The following is a 16048-nucleotide window of genomic DNA, read 5'->3' as shown; positions in this document are numbered from 1 at the left end:
TGAAATGCTAAGAGCAGTTTGGAAAAAAAAAAACAAAACAGCAGAACAAACATTAAAGATTGAAGCAAGCCTGAAGGAAAGAACTGTTCTCTTGATGTCAATCTTTAATTTCTCTAGGGCTGCTTTTGCTCTTTCTGGAAACCAGTCACCGTCTTTAAATGTTCATTTTCTCAAAAGCTATTTCTGAAACATTCTCAAAGTCACAGGATCTCAAAAACAATGTTTATTTTAACATATACATTGTGCCACCTAGCACCAATGCCTGTAAGTACCAGAATTCCATCTGGTTACCATTACACTTTGGAACCATGTGACTGAAGTCCTGATAGATCAGTCTGTGAACAGATGATTCTCATGAGAACATAAAACAGAGACCACACAGAATCAAAATCATTTGATAAATGTATACAGAACTACATTTGTAGTCATTTAAATACTTTTCTCTGTTTCATATAAACAAGTTAACACCAGTGACTTTAGCCGCATTTTCCTGGAAGCTATACGTGAGGAAAAGTGCAGGAGCCACATCAATGCAAGAGCCTGAAGCCGGACTTTTTATTTTCACTCCATTCTCAAATAAACAATTTTGTAAAGATACCTTTTCCTCCCTCCCAATCTCCCAATATCTTACTTTCATCTTTATCAACTGACTATGGTATAATCAACTATCTAACTCCCATAGTAAATTATACTGTAGTCAGTGTGGTGAAGGAAAAGCACAGAACTTGGCCACAAAACAGTATTTTCATTTTTTTTTTTTAAAGTAAAAGAACACAAGTATTAAAGTTATCTTAAAAGCAATGAAGTGGAAGATACTTAACGATAAAAACCACTGCATAAATATGTTAAAATAAAAATCTTCTTTTAAATTTATCTTGAAGACAAGCTAAAATTTACTGATTTGAATTTAAACATTATTAAATAGTAATTGATACCTCTCTTTAGAAACCGGATCAACTTATCTCTACTTTCCTGAAAATACGCCAAGTCAGCCATGCTACTTTCACTATTTTTGGCAGACTTTAGGCTAACCTCAGTACCTATTTTTATTTGAGGAGTGACTGAAACATGTTTCTTTTAAGCAGAACTTGATGCCGAGCTAAAAGTAAACTAAGTTGGATTTCAGGCCCATTGGCAGGTAGGCAGTCAGTCAATCATTTTTCGTAATGCAGGCAGCCCGTGGTGGTTGTCTATATATCGGATCCCTAAGGACATGCTGGAAAAATCTGTGAACACAATCTTCCCATGCTGTATTCACATGCTCCATTCACAATGTTAGCTTACCCACGTTGTTAGAGGCTTGGGTAAGATGACTAGATTTCACGACGGAAATTTCTATAAGAAAAAAATGGAAACCTTAAAACACTGATTTCTTATCATAAATTAAGTATTTACCGGGTACTTAATACTAGGTAATATTCCTAGTAATGGCTAATGCAATTCAAATGAACAGCCATTCATAATGTTTAGAGATGATCTTTGCTGATGCCCGAAGTACAAGCAACCAAAGAAAAAACAGATACATTGGACATCATCAGAATTAAAAACCTCTGTGCTTCAAAGGACACACTATCAAGAAAACGAAAGGACAACCCACAGAATGGGAGAAAGTATTTGGAAGTCATATATCTGGTAAGGGTCTAGTATCCAGGATATATAAAGAATGTTTACAACCCAACAGTGAAAAGTCAACTCAATTTTAAAATAGGCAAAGGATTTCTGTAAAGATGTACAAAAGGTCAGTAAAAAAAAGATACTCAACATCATCAGTCATTAGGGAAATAAAACCCACTTCATACCTACTAAGACGACTACAATAAAAAAGATGGACAACAATAAGTATTAGTGAGGATGTGGAGAAACTGCGACCTGCAGACATTGCTGGTGAGAAAGGAACATGGTATAGTAGCTTTGGAACAGTTTGGGAAGTCCTCAAAAAGTTAAATGTAGAGTTTCTGTATGACCTAGCAATTCTATTCTGGGTATACATACACTGGAGAGATTTGAAACATGTGCCACACAAAAATTCTTACATGAATATTCACAGCAGCATTATTCCCTAGAGCCAAAAAGTGGAAACAACAGAAACGCCCATCAACTGATGAATCGATGGATGAGATGTGGTAATATCTATACAAAGGAATATTATTCAACTATAAAACATGGATGCACCTTGAAAACACTGCAGAATGAAAGAAGCCGGACACAGGAAGACACATAATGTGTGATTCCATCTGTATGAAATGTCCAGAACAGGCAAATCCACAGAGATACAGACTGGTGGTTGTCAGGGGTTGGGGGAGGCAGGATAAAGAAGTAATTGCTAACAGGTATGGGGTTTCTTTCTGGGGTGATGAAAATGTTTAAAAAGTGGTGATGGTTGTCCAATTCTGTGAATATACTAAAAATCGCTGTAAACTCTAAAAGGGTAAACTTTATAGTATGTAAGTTATATCAAGTTAAAGAAACAAATGATTCTCTGAAGAAAAAAAAGCCTTCATATTTAGGAAACACAAAATCTTTATGCCTCAAAAAAAAAAAAATCTACTTTTAAAACTATACAACAGTTTCAGCTAAAACCGGATCCCTTAAGGCACAAAACATTTTAAATTTGTCTTTTTGTCTCTAGCGCCATGCCACATAATAATTGATCTGAATTACTACTCCTACAGCTCTTCTTTCCTTACAGTCTCAACACCTAGTCTTGACTCCAAAAATTACACATTATTTGCTTTTGGCAAGAATTCACATAATCAGAAAACTTCATCACAAATTCAAAGGAAAGATAATAGAAACAAATGGAACTAAGTAAATTTAGCACTCTCAATTCATAAAACTCATCTTGCCCCTGCCTTATACCAGTCACATATATAGAAGGTGCTGGAGGACAAAAATGGATGAGATACAATTCTTCCTTTCTACAGGTTCAAATTCTAGGCATCAGAGAGGCAATGTGCATAAAATGTAATTAGTATAACAGGTAAAGGAAGCAACCAAAAAGGGGAACATATATAAATTCTACTTAACTGAATGCATTTTTCTTTATTGGACAGATCTACCTTTTTATAGTTTACTTGGACCATTAAAAAACATATGAATGGTTGGAGAGAGTTCACGAAGGACAGAACTGGCATTTTAAAACCTCTAACAGATAACAGAAATTTATAAATAGTTAAGTTCCTTGTCTGAGGTAATGCCCAATAATAAAGCTATATAATTTACAGCTAGAAAAGACCTTTACAAAAGAAGCCTGCCTTATTTTAGAGGAAAAACCTGAGGCCAGGTAGGTTAGGCAATCTTAACACTGAGAGTTAGTGCCCGAGTCCAGTGACTCATCAAAGCTGTTTCCCCACTTGAAAATTAACATCTACATCACACACAAGCTCAGAGACAGTGTCCAGCTAATGAAATTGCTTCAGAGGATGAAAAGCCAAATATGTATTTACCGATTTTTTCTTTCTGATGTATAAAATGTGAATATCTTCACTTCGATATTCTTCATCATGTTTTTCCAAAGGAATTTTTTCAAAGTCAAAGTCTAGTTGAAGAAGCTATAAATTTAAAAAAGATATACTTTATAGTTAATAATATGAACTATCCTGTGGTGACAGAAATCAGAATGGTGGTTACCTTTGGAGTACTGACTGGGGAGGGGCACATGAAAAACTCAGCTAAGCACTTGATACATGTGCATTTTACATGTTTTAACTCAACTGAAATTGATTAATAAAATAAAATTTTCAATTATACATTATTTCAAAAGTTTATTAACATTCTTCATATTCAAGAAAAACATAAAATTAAAAAACCATTTCATCATATATCTCAGGCAGAGTCATGAAGAGTCACTTTACCCAAAGTAACCCTTTCAGAGGATAAAACTGCAAGGTTATACAGATGGACCCTTGTGAGGAGTCACTTGTAATGTGGCGGATTTTTGCCCATAAAAAGGGCTTGGGTGACCACTGGAGGAAGATGGGTGAAGGATAAATGGGATTCTATGTACTACTTCCGCAACTTCCTGTGGGTCTTTAATTCTTTCAAAAGAAAAAAAAAAGAAAAATCTCGAAATAGGTAGGATACACTGGTCATAAAAATACAGTGGAAAACACTAAAATAAAAAGATACCACATGTCATGTTTCTATGATGTCATCTCCAAAAATAATATACACATCATTAACATGTTCCTAAAAGCCAGCAACATGTTTCATAAAGAAACGCTGAAAACTTTCTCAGGAAAGACAAGGGTGTCACATTATTATTTTACATTGTTTTACAGATCGACAAGTTAGAAAAGAAAAATAAATAAATAACCAGAAAAGATTAAAAAGGCGGTGGGGAGGGAGGCTGGCGGTTATTAGAATGGTGTGCTATGAAGGATCCTGATCCTCTCCTTGGGTTCATACAAGCAGAATGTTTTCCCTACTCAAAATTACCACAATACACTTTAACACAAAGTCACATATAGCCTCTCTGAAGGGTAATCACTACAAAGGTAGATCTAGTAGAGTACTCACCTCAAAATATTTTTTCTCGATTTCTGGATTTTTTCCCATTGTTCGTTGTTCATAACAACATATAATACAAGTCTCAGATCCACTGAGATCTTTTAGGGTTTTCAACAGTGGCTCCAAAGACTGTTCAAAAAGGAATATGATTTTTATGACTTTTAAAAATTTATGTTTACTATAAAAGGGAGTAGGGGAGGTGGGGGGTAATTATAATTTCCCTACAATTCATCCATCTTTTTTTTTTTTTAACATCTTTATTGGAGTATAATTGCTTTACAATGGTATGTTAGTTTCAGCTTCACAACAAAATGAATCAGTTATATATATACATATGTTCCCATATCTCTTCCCGCTTGCGTCTCCCTCCCTCCCACCCTCCCTATCCCACCCCTCCAGGCGGTCACAAAGCACCGAGCTGATCTCCCTGTGCTATGTGGCTGCTTCCCACTAGCTATCTACCTTACGTTTGGTAGTGTATATATGTCCATGCCTCTTTATCGCTTTGTCACCGTTTACCCTTCCCCCTCCCCATAGCCTCAAGTCCATTCTCTAGTAAGTCTGTGTCTTTATTCCTGTTTCACCCCTAGGTTTTTCATGACATTTTTTTTTTTTTAATTCCATATATATGTGTTAGCCTACGGTATTTGTCTCTCTCTTTCTGACTTACTTCACTCTGTATGACAGACTCTAGGTCTATCCACCTCATTACAAATAGCTCAATTTCGTCTCTTTTTATGGCTGAGTAATATTCCATTGTATATATGTGCCACATCTTCTTTATCCATTCATCCGATGATGGACACTTAGGTTGTTTCCATCTCTGGGCTATTGTAAATAGAGCTGCAATGAACATTTTGGTACATGACTCTTTTTGAATTATGGTTTTTTCAGGGTATATGCCCAGTAGTGGGATTGCTGGGTCATATGGTAGTTCTATTTGTAGCTTTTTAAGGAACCTCCATACTGTTCTCCACAGTGGCTGTATCAATTTACATTCCCACCAACAGTGTAAGAGGGTTCCCTTTTCTCCACACCCTCTCCAGCATTTATTGTTTCTAGATTTTTTGATGATGGCCATTCTGACTGGTGTGAGATGATATCTCATTGTAGTTTTGATTTGCATTTCTCTAATGATTAGTGATGTTGAGCATCCTTTCATGTGTTTGTTGGCACTCTGTATATCTTCTTTGGCAATTCATCCATCTTTGAATCAATCCAAACAAGTAAACGTAGTTACAGCTCTGTAACTGATGATTAGTAAACTCTTCTTAACTAATCAACCATCATATTAATTTCAGTTTCCAGAGAAAGGATTCAAGTGATTGCATTTTGGAGTCCCCATGGGTAAACAAATGAAATTGACTGCACTCTTAAAATTTAATTTAATATAATTTAACTTGGGATTTAAACAATCAACAATTTACCTACAAAAGCAAGTCCAACCCTAACTAGAACATAAGTTGGTTCAATGCTCATTATTGAAAAAAATGAGTGATGCCCACAACACTACACAAACTGATATTCTAAAAAAAATCATTACATAAATATAATAAATCTTGCCACAGAACAATGAATTCTTTACGATGCAACTTAATTATTAATGTCATGATTAACACATTCACTAGGAATAACTAAAAAAAAAAAAAAGAAGAAATCTTAGTCTTTTACAGGAGATCCAAATGGCAAAATCCTTTAAAAATTTTACAGACACCTCTCGCAAAATGCACATAACACTTTTCTCGATATGCTTCATGGACCTCTATGTTAATCATGAGTGTATATATATGTAGTTCCTGGTGACCTTTATTTTCTCTTTACTGTGTCATCAACTATGGAACAAATATCCTGCATTCAGAGACGTTAAAATGCGAAGAAATGCGTGCTTTAGAATCCACCAAATACGGTTTAAATCTTCTAAAGGAAGAGCCTTCACTATTAAATACTCACCTCTTCATAGTATATGCAGTCGGCCATCAGGATGTAGTCTGGAGGAGAAGGAAAGTCTTCTATTTCTTCCCCCCTTAAAAATGTCAACCAATATTTTAAACTGTTGTTTCACTAATTTAAAATACTCCTGTTTTACAAACAAGACCCAGAAAGTCCCCTTCGTATTAACCATGCTTTTAGTGTAACACAATTTAAAGCAAACTACAGTTATCTTAAAACAAGCTGAAAGGCCATACAAACCATTTCAGTACCTTGGCTTGAACAGAACCAGTGACAAGATGCTTGTTCATATTAATATTCATCTTCAGCAAGTCTTGCAATTCCTCTAGGTCGGTGACTATGACATCTGCCCTATAAAATAACGGTGACTGAGGTGTAGGCACAAGGATGGGAAGCCAGTAACCGGGGTTTCCCGAAAAGCGGCGTCCCCTCCCGCCAAGCTCTTACCCGAGGGTAGCAGCCATGAGCCCCACGGCCCCGGTGCCAGAGCCCAGCTCCAGCACCGACCGCCGGCTCAGCGCGTGGGCCCCATCGCCGGAAAACCCGGGCGTTTCCAGGTATTTAGAAAGGACGATGGCAGCGTCCCAAACAACGCAACCCACGCCGCCGGAGCCGTACTGCTGTAGTCGTAACACCGTGCCATCTCGCTTCTCCAAAACTCGCACAAAGTTCCGCAGTTGCTCCTCCCCGGAGGACTCCCGGGGAGCCGCCATCGCCGCCCGGCAACACTGAGTATCGAGCGCAGTGACGTCACACCCACAAGACCGCCCCGGGCCCCGCCTTGCAAGGGGCCCGGCGCCTCCAGGAGGCGGAGTTGGCGCCATAGCGCGTGCGCGAAGACACAAAGACCGGAAGGCGACGTTCCACCGGCGTGGCCCAGCCGCAGGCCAAGGCTTACCCTGCGCGCGGAACCGCCTCATTCTCCCCTAAATTACAAGTCTGCCTCAACGAACGGGCAGTTGAAATTACTTTTCCGGACAAAGCCAACCTGAGTGTTTTTATCTAGTTGGAGGTTGATTCACACTGTTTTTTGGTTTTTTTTTTTTATTACTGGCCTTAAATCAAGGCAGCTTCCAAGATCCTACCAAGGATGGCTATAATCCTGCTTACAGAGAATTCCTAACATGCTCCTAATTTTTCTTCAGAATGCGTAAAAATGGTTGCAAGAAGCTTGTGACTGCGTTTAACGGTGAAGAAAAAGTTCTCCCTCTGAAGTTTACATCACTTAAATTCTTTGGGATTATGGAACTTAAATTGCACAAATTATTGAAAATGTGTGTACATATTACTTCTACAGAACTCAACAATCTTACCCCCTTGTTCCTTATAATGAAAACACATATTTTAAACGTCTTTTAAAAATTAAGACTGGGGTGATTTATTAATCTTGTTAGGAACTCTGATACAAAGCACAGTAAAAGGCCACAGACCAGTAAATAAACAATGTGGCTTTTGGCTACTTTACAACTGCTGCTACGGCACTAAGAGGAAAACACGCTTTTTCATCACTTAGAACGAAGGAGTACAAATGGCAAATAAAAGTTTTAATCACGTCTCTGATTAAAAAGTTTAATAAAGCTTTAAGTGTCTGCTGGTTTAAATATTACCAATCTAAAAAAATACTTCAAAAATTTTTAGTTAACACGAGATTTATAGAGAAAGTTACTTGGTTTTGAAGGCAATGCAGTTGGTTCCTATGCCATAAGAAACTTATCCTCCAGCTTTATGAATTAGTAAAGTAGCAGACTGTATTATAGGCCTTGAGTCACATAAATTTATATAGGTTATTAGCATTATCTTTAAATGTACAATATAAACAAAACTGTACATGTATGGCATATTAACTTTGTTTTCCAAAATAATAGGCAACTCGTTAGCTAAAGACACCATAGTCTGCAAAAACAAAAAGGCACATCTGTATAAGATATATGCCCTTTTTTCCTCTATGATTGGGTTAGGTAGTCTGTTTACATTTCGACAAAACAATAAACAGTGCATTCTATTATTTTCGTTCTATTTTTCACTTTTGTCTTCAGCAGCAAATTCTGGCTTTTAAGACATGGCATTAAAGAGTTTAAGAACAGTGGGTGTTATTCACGATCTTCCTAAATGTAAAAACTAGAAGATGGTCAAAGAGGCTTAAAACTCAGTATCACCACGCACCCCCTATATGTGTATAAATTCACTGCCTTAAAAAGTCATCTGTTACTCAAATTTGAAAAATTCCACAAATGCACTATCCCCCTTCAGTGCAATCAATGTCACTTTAAACCATATTTTAGCAGAGTCTACAGTGCAAATATAAATTCTTTATACTGGCCTTTGGGCAGCACTGAGGATCCAAGACAAGGCAATGCTACTGATCACCTGAGGATAATGGTAAAGGACTTCTGTATTTTTATTTTTCCAATTTTTAAAAGCTTATTTGATCAGTAGCATTTTTGTAAGAGCATTATTTTTAAAAAGTACTAAAATACTATGCCTTTTTTGAATAAATTAAAAAAAAACTTTACAAATACCATTCCAGTGTCAATGACTACATATGGCTAGGGTCATTGAGGAGTTTCTGCATTTTCTAGCAAAGGCAGTCTATACAATGGAGGGTGCGAAAGCTCCCGTTTGTAAGTCTTTGGTGGCAGTTTTGGTAGGTGAGGGCTTGAATTCTGCCTTGGTGGAACAGGGGGAGCTTGAGGATGAGCAAGATTATTCTGACTAGAACTGAGCACGTAGCATCGACGTGGTACCCTTGGAGAGGGTGTGCTAGGAGGAGTGTTTGGAGAATTTGGACACGTACTAACGTCTCTGAACCAGTCTGGATCTCTGTGAAGATGTCCCAGTGGAGGTGGCTGAAGAGTAAACGGACAGTTTATAAAGTGTTCTGGAGGCCGAAGGGGAACTGGTGGAGGGGTATCGGGAAGAGGATCTCTCGGCGGCGGCGGTGGTGGACTATGCAGAGGCCCGTCAAATGCACCAGAAGGAGCAGGAACTCTGGGTTTTACCTTTGGAGGAGGAGGCTGTCTTGGCGGAATAGCAGGGGGGTCATCATCAGATTTCATAGTTCCCTCAAAAACAAAAAGATTAAATTATACCTCTGTTCTCCTGAAAAATCTGTAAGAAAAAGTTTTAAAAAGACTAAAGAATTCTTATGTGTTAAGTTAAATCCAGAGCCTCAAAACAGGTTAATCTGGTTTAATGATCAGATTTATGAGTAAATTACTCCCAGTTTCACTCAGGGCCCAGTTTAGTATTTTGATATATGAGATGTTTTAATTGAAATCTTATAAAGCCTCAGATTATCTTGCTTTATATATACAGTTTATAAATATATGGTTTTATTTATAATAATGGGCAAGTGAGTAAAAAGAATATATAGCTTTGTAAACATGAAAGGACACGAAAGGACAAGAGGACTTAATATCCAGCTTCTGCTTTTTGGCCATTTACTTCTACTATCCCTAGTGAAGCTCAGTGGTGGTTCTCAAAGTGTGATCCAGGGATCAGCAACATCAACACTAGTAGGGAACTCGTTAGAAATGCAAATTCGTGGGCTCCACCCCAGACCTACTGAATCAGAAACTCTGGCCATCTGGTTTTAACAAGCCTTCCAGGTGCTTCTGACGCAACCTAAAGTTTGAGAAGCACCAGTTGAAAGTTTGGAGAATGGTTTGAATACTACAGTTCTTTCCATCTCCACCAGAAATAAAAGTATTTCTGAGCATCTGTGAATCTGCCCAGCCTCTTTTTTTAGAAAAATTATTATGAGGATTAAACAATTATTTAAGGTATTTTTCTAAATAAAACAACCTAAATATTTAAAAGCCATAATGGGTGACCAAATTGTAACTGACATTCTCTTTATAAGAACAAGCACTATTTTGAAGATTCACAACTTTGAATAAGTTGAGGCAAACCTAAGTCCTGTGGACTACCTTGGAATTTGATTTTTTGTTTTTGTTTTTTGGCCACAAGGCGCAGCATGCAGGATCTATAGTTCCCTAACCAAGGATGGAACCTGTGCCCCTGCAGTGGAAGCCCGCAGCTAACCACTGGACCACCAGGGAATTCCTTACCTTGGAATTTGAAGCATCATGATCAAATTTTTTTCGAGGAGGAAGTGGAGGAGGAATCAGTGGCTCTTCACTTAGTTTATGTAAACTACCACACGAACTAAAGAAAGACTCTGGGGGTAAAAAAGATTAGTTTAACCACAAGTCACAATGCAATCATAAGACAAAACTTTACTTCAATCTGTGATCACCTCTGCTATGGTATCTGTCAGACTGTACTGTAGCTGACTGTTGGTTTAGCTATCCTCTCCATTAAGGTGTAAGCTTTCTGAGGGCAGTGTGTATTTATTTTCATATCCGTAGCATGTAACACAGTGGTAGTGCCTGGCACATACTAGGTACTACTGCTAAATGAAAATATACTATTCAATTAAGATTAATAAGGAGATTCTGCTCCCTGAAAAGCCTTTTGTTTGTATAAACTGTACTAACTTCCAGAGAAAGATCATCCATAAACAGAGACCATGCTTTTTTTTTCCCGAAGTGAACATTATTTTTACTTGTTATTTTAACATCATGTTAACTTACATAAACATGCAGTGTAGATGACTGGTTTTAGACAACAGTCAAAAATTAAATCCTTAGCTAATCAACAGTATTCTCAGTGTAAAATACCATGCATTTTCTGAAGCAGCTATTATTGGATACATTTCCACACAAGTAATAAAACCTCCATATAGGAGACCATAGGGTAGGGTTGTATCGTAGGACTCTTCTATTTGCAAGTCTTTCATTGATAATGGAAACATTACACAACTGCATTAAAGGAAATTTACAAAATAATAAAGTATTAGAGGAAAAATTACCCCAAACATGCCAACCAGACATAGAATAAGAACGATTTTCACGTTCACTTCTTTTGTCTTTTACATATGGTTAAAAAAATACCTGTAATTATGGACCAACTCCCTATTTTAATATCTCCACACACAGTTGGTGTAAAGATAGTGATCATAGCTTGTTTATCATTATACTGAGATTGGGTTTATAGGAGCTAGTTGGGAAAGAAGTTGGTGAGTTTAATTTTAAACACACTGAATTTGTGTGAACTGCTTATGGGACATCCAAGTAAAGATGTCACTCATTACTCCATGTCAAAAATTGCTGTCCTGATCACGTGATTCTGCAGTCACCTCAGAGTATCTTGATGGCTCACCGTGCCAGTAGCAGAAACAAAAAGTATGCCTATGGGGTGTTGGCAGATGGTGTGAGGAGGTTAGGTAGGGCAGTACCTGCTGTGAATATGTTCCTTTTGCTTGCCCAGCAAACTTTGCCCTGTCTTTGTCTCTTGGTGATGATGAATCCATCCCATATGGTTCAGTCAGCCAATTCTGCCCAGGGCACCCCAATTCCAGTCAAGAAGTAGACAACGGACTCACTTTCTTAACTTGATCAGATTTTTATCTGCCTCTCTTTTACGCATACAGCTGTGTGCTTCAGTGAAAGCTGATCTTACCCCTTAGCTCCACAGGTGGGGCCTGATTAGACCATTCCCTCAGCCAGAGTAACTGGTTGTCGACACATGAACTAATTCAGACTACTGAAATTTGAAAGGAGGTTTGCAAGAGGCTACTGAAAAGGAAGTTCCTTGCTCTTTTGGAAAAGCAGTCTGTCAGTCTTTCTCTGTACCTCTCTTTCTCACTTGACTGAACAAGGAAGCACATAACCAATACTCCTGCCACCACTCTCATGACCTTGAGGAAAAACAGCCTCAGATAAAGCTGATAATCTGGACAAAACAACCAAGAGTCAAAAAGAAATCTGGTCCTTAATAACATCATTAAAGTTATCATTAATAACTGAATCAACCAGTCTTAAAGCAGCCTTCCTCCAGACTTCCAGCTATCTGAGTCAGAATGCTTTCTTACTGCTTAAGGCAAACTTAGTTGAGTCTTCTCTTCCTTACAGAAACACACACGCTCATGGAAGCAGAAAACACCTTAATGATAATGGGATAGCTGTGAAAGTTTCTGAGTCTGACTCTACAGTCAGCCCACTTAACCACTTAAATGCAGAATGTTTCTCCATAGGAGGCACTCAGTAACCCTTGTTGAAGTGTGAAGTTCAACTTCAATTTTATTTTCTATTAAGAGCACTTCTCCACAAGATTATACAGGTTTTGTGAGCATTTTAAATAACCTTAGTATTCCAAACCAGTGAATGTAGGATAATTTACTTAACAATTTCTGTAATGTTAGCTAGCTATGTAAGTTACTTCCAATTTTTTATCATTCACTTGTCCATCCACTCAACAAGTATTTATTGTGCATCTGCTATAGTGCCAGCACTCTTCTAGGCACTAGTGATACAGCAGTGAACAGGAAGCAAAAATTCATGTCCTTCTGGAGCTTATGTTCTAGGATGATAAGAGAGAATAAACATGATAATTAAGTAAAATGGCTATAAGTTAAAAGAAGAAATATTAGGTAGGGAAGGGGGAGCAATTTAAAAGAGGGTGATCAGGGAAGGCCTCACTCAGGTAACACCAAGCAAAAGCCTGAAGGAGGCAAGGGAGCATGCCATGAGGCCAGAAGGGTGAAGAGCACTCTAAGCGAAGGGAAGAGCAAGAGCAGAAGTCCTGATGTGGGAATTTGTCCATTTTGTTCAGGAGGCACAGTAGCTGGAGCAGAGTAAACAATAGAAGAGAAGAGTAGCTGATGAAGTCTGATAGATCAAAGAAGGCCAAACTGCATAGGACCTTATGGGTCCTTTTGAAGGAGATTTGGCTGTTACTCTAAGATGGAAAGCCACTGGCTTTAAGTACAGGTGAGAAGAGTCTAACCTACATGCTAAAAGGACCTAGTTGCTGTATTGAAAACAGACTAAAGTGTGGAAGGTGGGAAGTTAGGATGCTACTATAATAAACCAGGTAAGTGATGGTGGTCGCTTGGACCAAGGTGGCAGCAGTAAAGAAATGGTTAGATCCTGGATATATTTTGAAATTAAATAAGACCTGTTGACGGATCACATTTGGGGTATGAGAAAAAGAAAGAAGTAATGATAACTAATATTTTCAGCCTCAGCAATTAGACAAATGTGGTTATAACTGAGAAGAGGCGGCAATGGGAAGAACAACTTTAGAGGAGATGATATCCAAATAGAGACGTCAAACAGGTCACTGAATACATGAGCCTAAAGGTCAAGAGACAGGTTCTGGGCAGAGAAAAAAAATTGGGGAATTATCATCATATAGATGATATAACAGTGAACGAGACACCAAGTGAGTGAGAAGAAAAGAGATTCAGAGACTTAGGGCCTTCCAATGTTAATAGGTTGGGAAAATGAAGAGAAACCAGCAAGAGAGACTAAGGAGCTAAAAGTAAAGTAGAAAAACCACAGAAGCAGGATGAACAATGTGATCTTCATGTACGTGATTTCTTCACAAAAATTTTTTGGTATTCAGTATTAATGAAGGCAGAGACTTTGTCTTTCTAGTTTGCTGTTGAATCCTTAGTACTTGGCAGAGTAGCTGGTACCAAGTACTCAATTCTCTACTGAATGAATAACCAAAGGGTGTGAACATTTTTTTGGTTTGATACGTTGTTTTCAGATTTCTTTCCAAAAGGATCATACTAATATATCAATTTACAAGGGATAAGTAATATATGAGTATCTTTTAACATAGGCTTGCTCATATTTTGATGTAAACTGTCTATTCATGCCCATTGTTAATGCAGTCTTGCTGTTTTTCCCATTTTATGTGAGCACTTTTCATACTTTTCTTTCAGGATTTTAAGATGTTCAGAATTTTATGCAGTTATTCTCAATATTTTCTATTAAAATTCAAAACATGATTTTCTTTATCATATGGAAAATGTATTTTACTACCACCCAGAATAATGTCTAGAATTCCTGGTTCTCAAATGGCATACTGTTATGGGTTGAACTGTGTCCCCCCCACAGAAGTTATGTTGAAGCCCTAACCCCAGCACCTATGAATGTGACCGTATTTGTAAATATAGTCTTTACAGATATGTAATCAAGTTAGGATGAAAGTGAGCCTGAATTCTGTATGACTAGTGTCTTTATAAAAACAGGAGATGAGGGCTTCCCTGGTGGCGCAGTGGCTGGGAGTCCGCCTGCCAATGCAGGGGACGCGGGTTCATGCCCCAGTCCGGGAGGGTCCCGTGTGCCGTGGAGCGGCTGGGCCCGTGGGCCGTGACCGCTGGCCTGCGTGTCCGGAGCCTGTGCTCCGCAGCGGGAGAGGCCGCAGCGGTGAGAGGCCCACGTACCGCAAAAAAAAAAAAAACCAGGAGATGAGAAAATGAGATACAAGGAGAAGATGGCCATGTGACAACAGAGGCAGAGATTAAAGTGATGTATCTACCAACCAAAGGATGCCAAGGATTGCCAGCAAATGCCAGAAGAGATAAGGAAAGATTCTCCTGTACAGGTTTCAGAGGGAGCACAGCCCTGCCACCTTGATTTTCAGACTTCTAGCCTCCAGAACTGGACCTTAAGCCACTCAGTTTGTGGCACTTTGTTACAGAAGCACTAGAAACTAATATATGTGGTAAATACATTTCCACTGCTGAACAACCAGGAAAATAAGAAACATGCACAAACTCCAATGAAGCCAGGAAACATCTGGATCCTGAAGCTTCAATGCATCAAGGTGGACTACAATGTACACGAAGGAGACAAATGGAGGAAGATGAAACCCAAATGTCTATAGTGAGTGGGACTGACAAACAGCAGCAAATTTGCCCCCAGAGAACCAAAGGAGGGATCAGGAATTAAAGGCACTTGGTATAATGGAAGGCATGGACGTCAAAATAGAAGATATGATTACGTCTATACAAGGGCCAGTGAGAACCCCCAAATCCTATTCTCCACTTAGTGAGGCCAGGCAATTACCACATTCCCACCACTGCAGGAGACTGAGGGTTTTTATTCTCTGGAGAATCTAAACTTCAGATTTGCGAACACTAGTCTGTGCTGAAAACACAGATTTTCATACTAAATGCAGAGATCTCCCAGGCAGAAGATTCAAAGATCTTTCTTTGGAGAAACTAAACACTCTTAGAGAAAATGCCTCATAGATTCTGAAATTTGGGGACTTCCTAAGCAAAAAAAAATTCTCATCACTCTATCAGTCTAACAGTGAAACCTACAAGGCAACAAGCTTTGCCCACGGATATCGCACTTCCTATCAGTTTATATTGCCTCACTCTAAAATATGAACAGAAAGCTAAGGATCCCAGACAAGAAAGAAAAACCTCCAATATGAAAGACCACAACTAATAGAAGAAACTCAGAAAAGAAACCATACCAGAAACAAAATTAATTTTTTTCAAAAATTGAATAGTGAAACCAGACTAGGATGATATAAAAATGTCATGATCAGAGGGAATTTAGAATGAATTCTTAGAAATTCAAAATCATGATAGATGAAAAAAAAATAGAAAAGCTGGGCAATAAAGTAAGGAAATCTCCCAGAAAACAGAACACATAAAGAGATGGACAAGAGGAGATAAAAGAAAATCAGAGGATGAATCTAGGATGTACAATATGGAAAAGAA

General features: G+C 38.2%; 2 protein-coding genes across 4 annotated transcripts in view; both read right to left on the bottom strand.

Annotated features, from left to right (window-relative positions):
• Positions 1-309: 309 nt before the first annotated feature.
• Positions 310-7283, bottom strand: VCPKMT (valosin containing protein lysine methyltransferase; the record flags this gene model as incomplete). The annotated part of the gene is made up of 6 exons (XM_082648444.1): positions 310-1335; positions 3447-3551; positions 4519-4638; positions 6460-6532; positions 6700-6810; positions 6907-7283. The coding sequence occupies 6 exons, from the start codon at positions 7281-7283 to the stop codon at positions 1321-1323; spliced, it is 801 nt and encodes a 266-aa protein (XP_082504570.1). The 3' UTR covers positions 310-1320.
• Positions 7284-7835: 552 nt separating this feature from the next.
• SOS2 (SOS Ras/Rho guanine nucleotide exchange factor 2) overlaps positions 7836-16048 on the bottom strand; it is a 100409-nt gene continuing 92196 nt past the window's right edge. For all 3 annotated transcript variants that reach the window (XM_082647326.1, XM_082647325.1, XM_082647327.1), the window contains exons 22-23: positions 10530-10639; positions 7836-9521 (exon numbers count right to left, since the gene is read on the bottom strand). In XM_082647326.1, the coding sequence (XP_082503452.1) occupies positions 9012-9521; positions 10530-10639 (620 nt within the window). In that variant the 3' untranslated portion in view covers positions 7836-9011. The remainder of the gene's footprint in view (positions 9522-10529; positions 10640-16048) is intronic.

Source organism: Grampus griseus, assembly GCF_964374135.1.
Source record: "Grampus griseus genome assembly, chromosome: 2".
Classification (NCBI taxonomy): domain Eukaryota; kingdom Metazoa; phylum Chordata; class Mammalia; order Artiodactyla; family Delphinidae; genus Grampus; species Grampus griseus.
The sequence above is the reverse complement of the archived record's forward strand: the minus strand, read 5'-3'. Positions and strand labels throughout refer to the sequence as shown.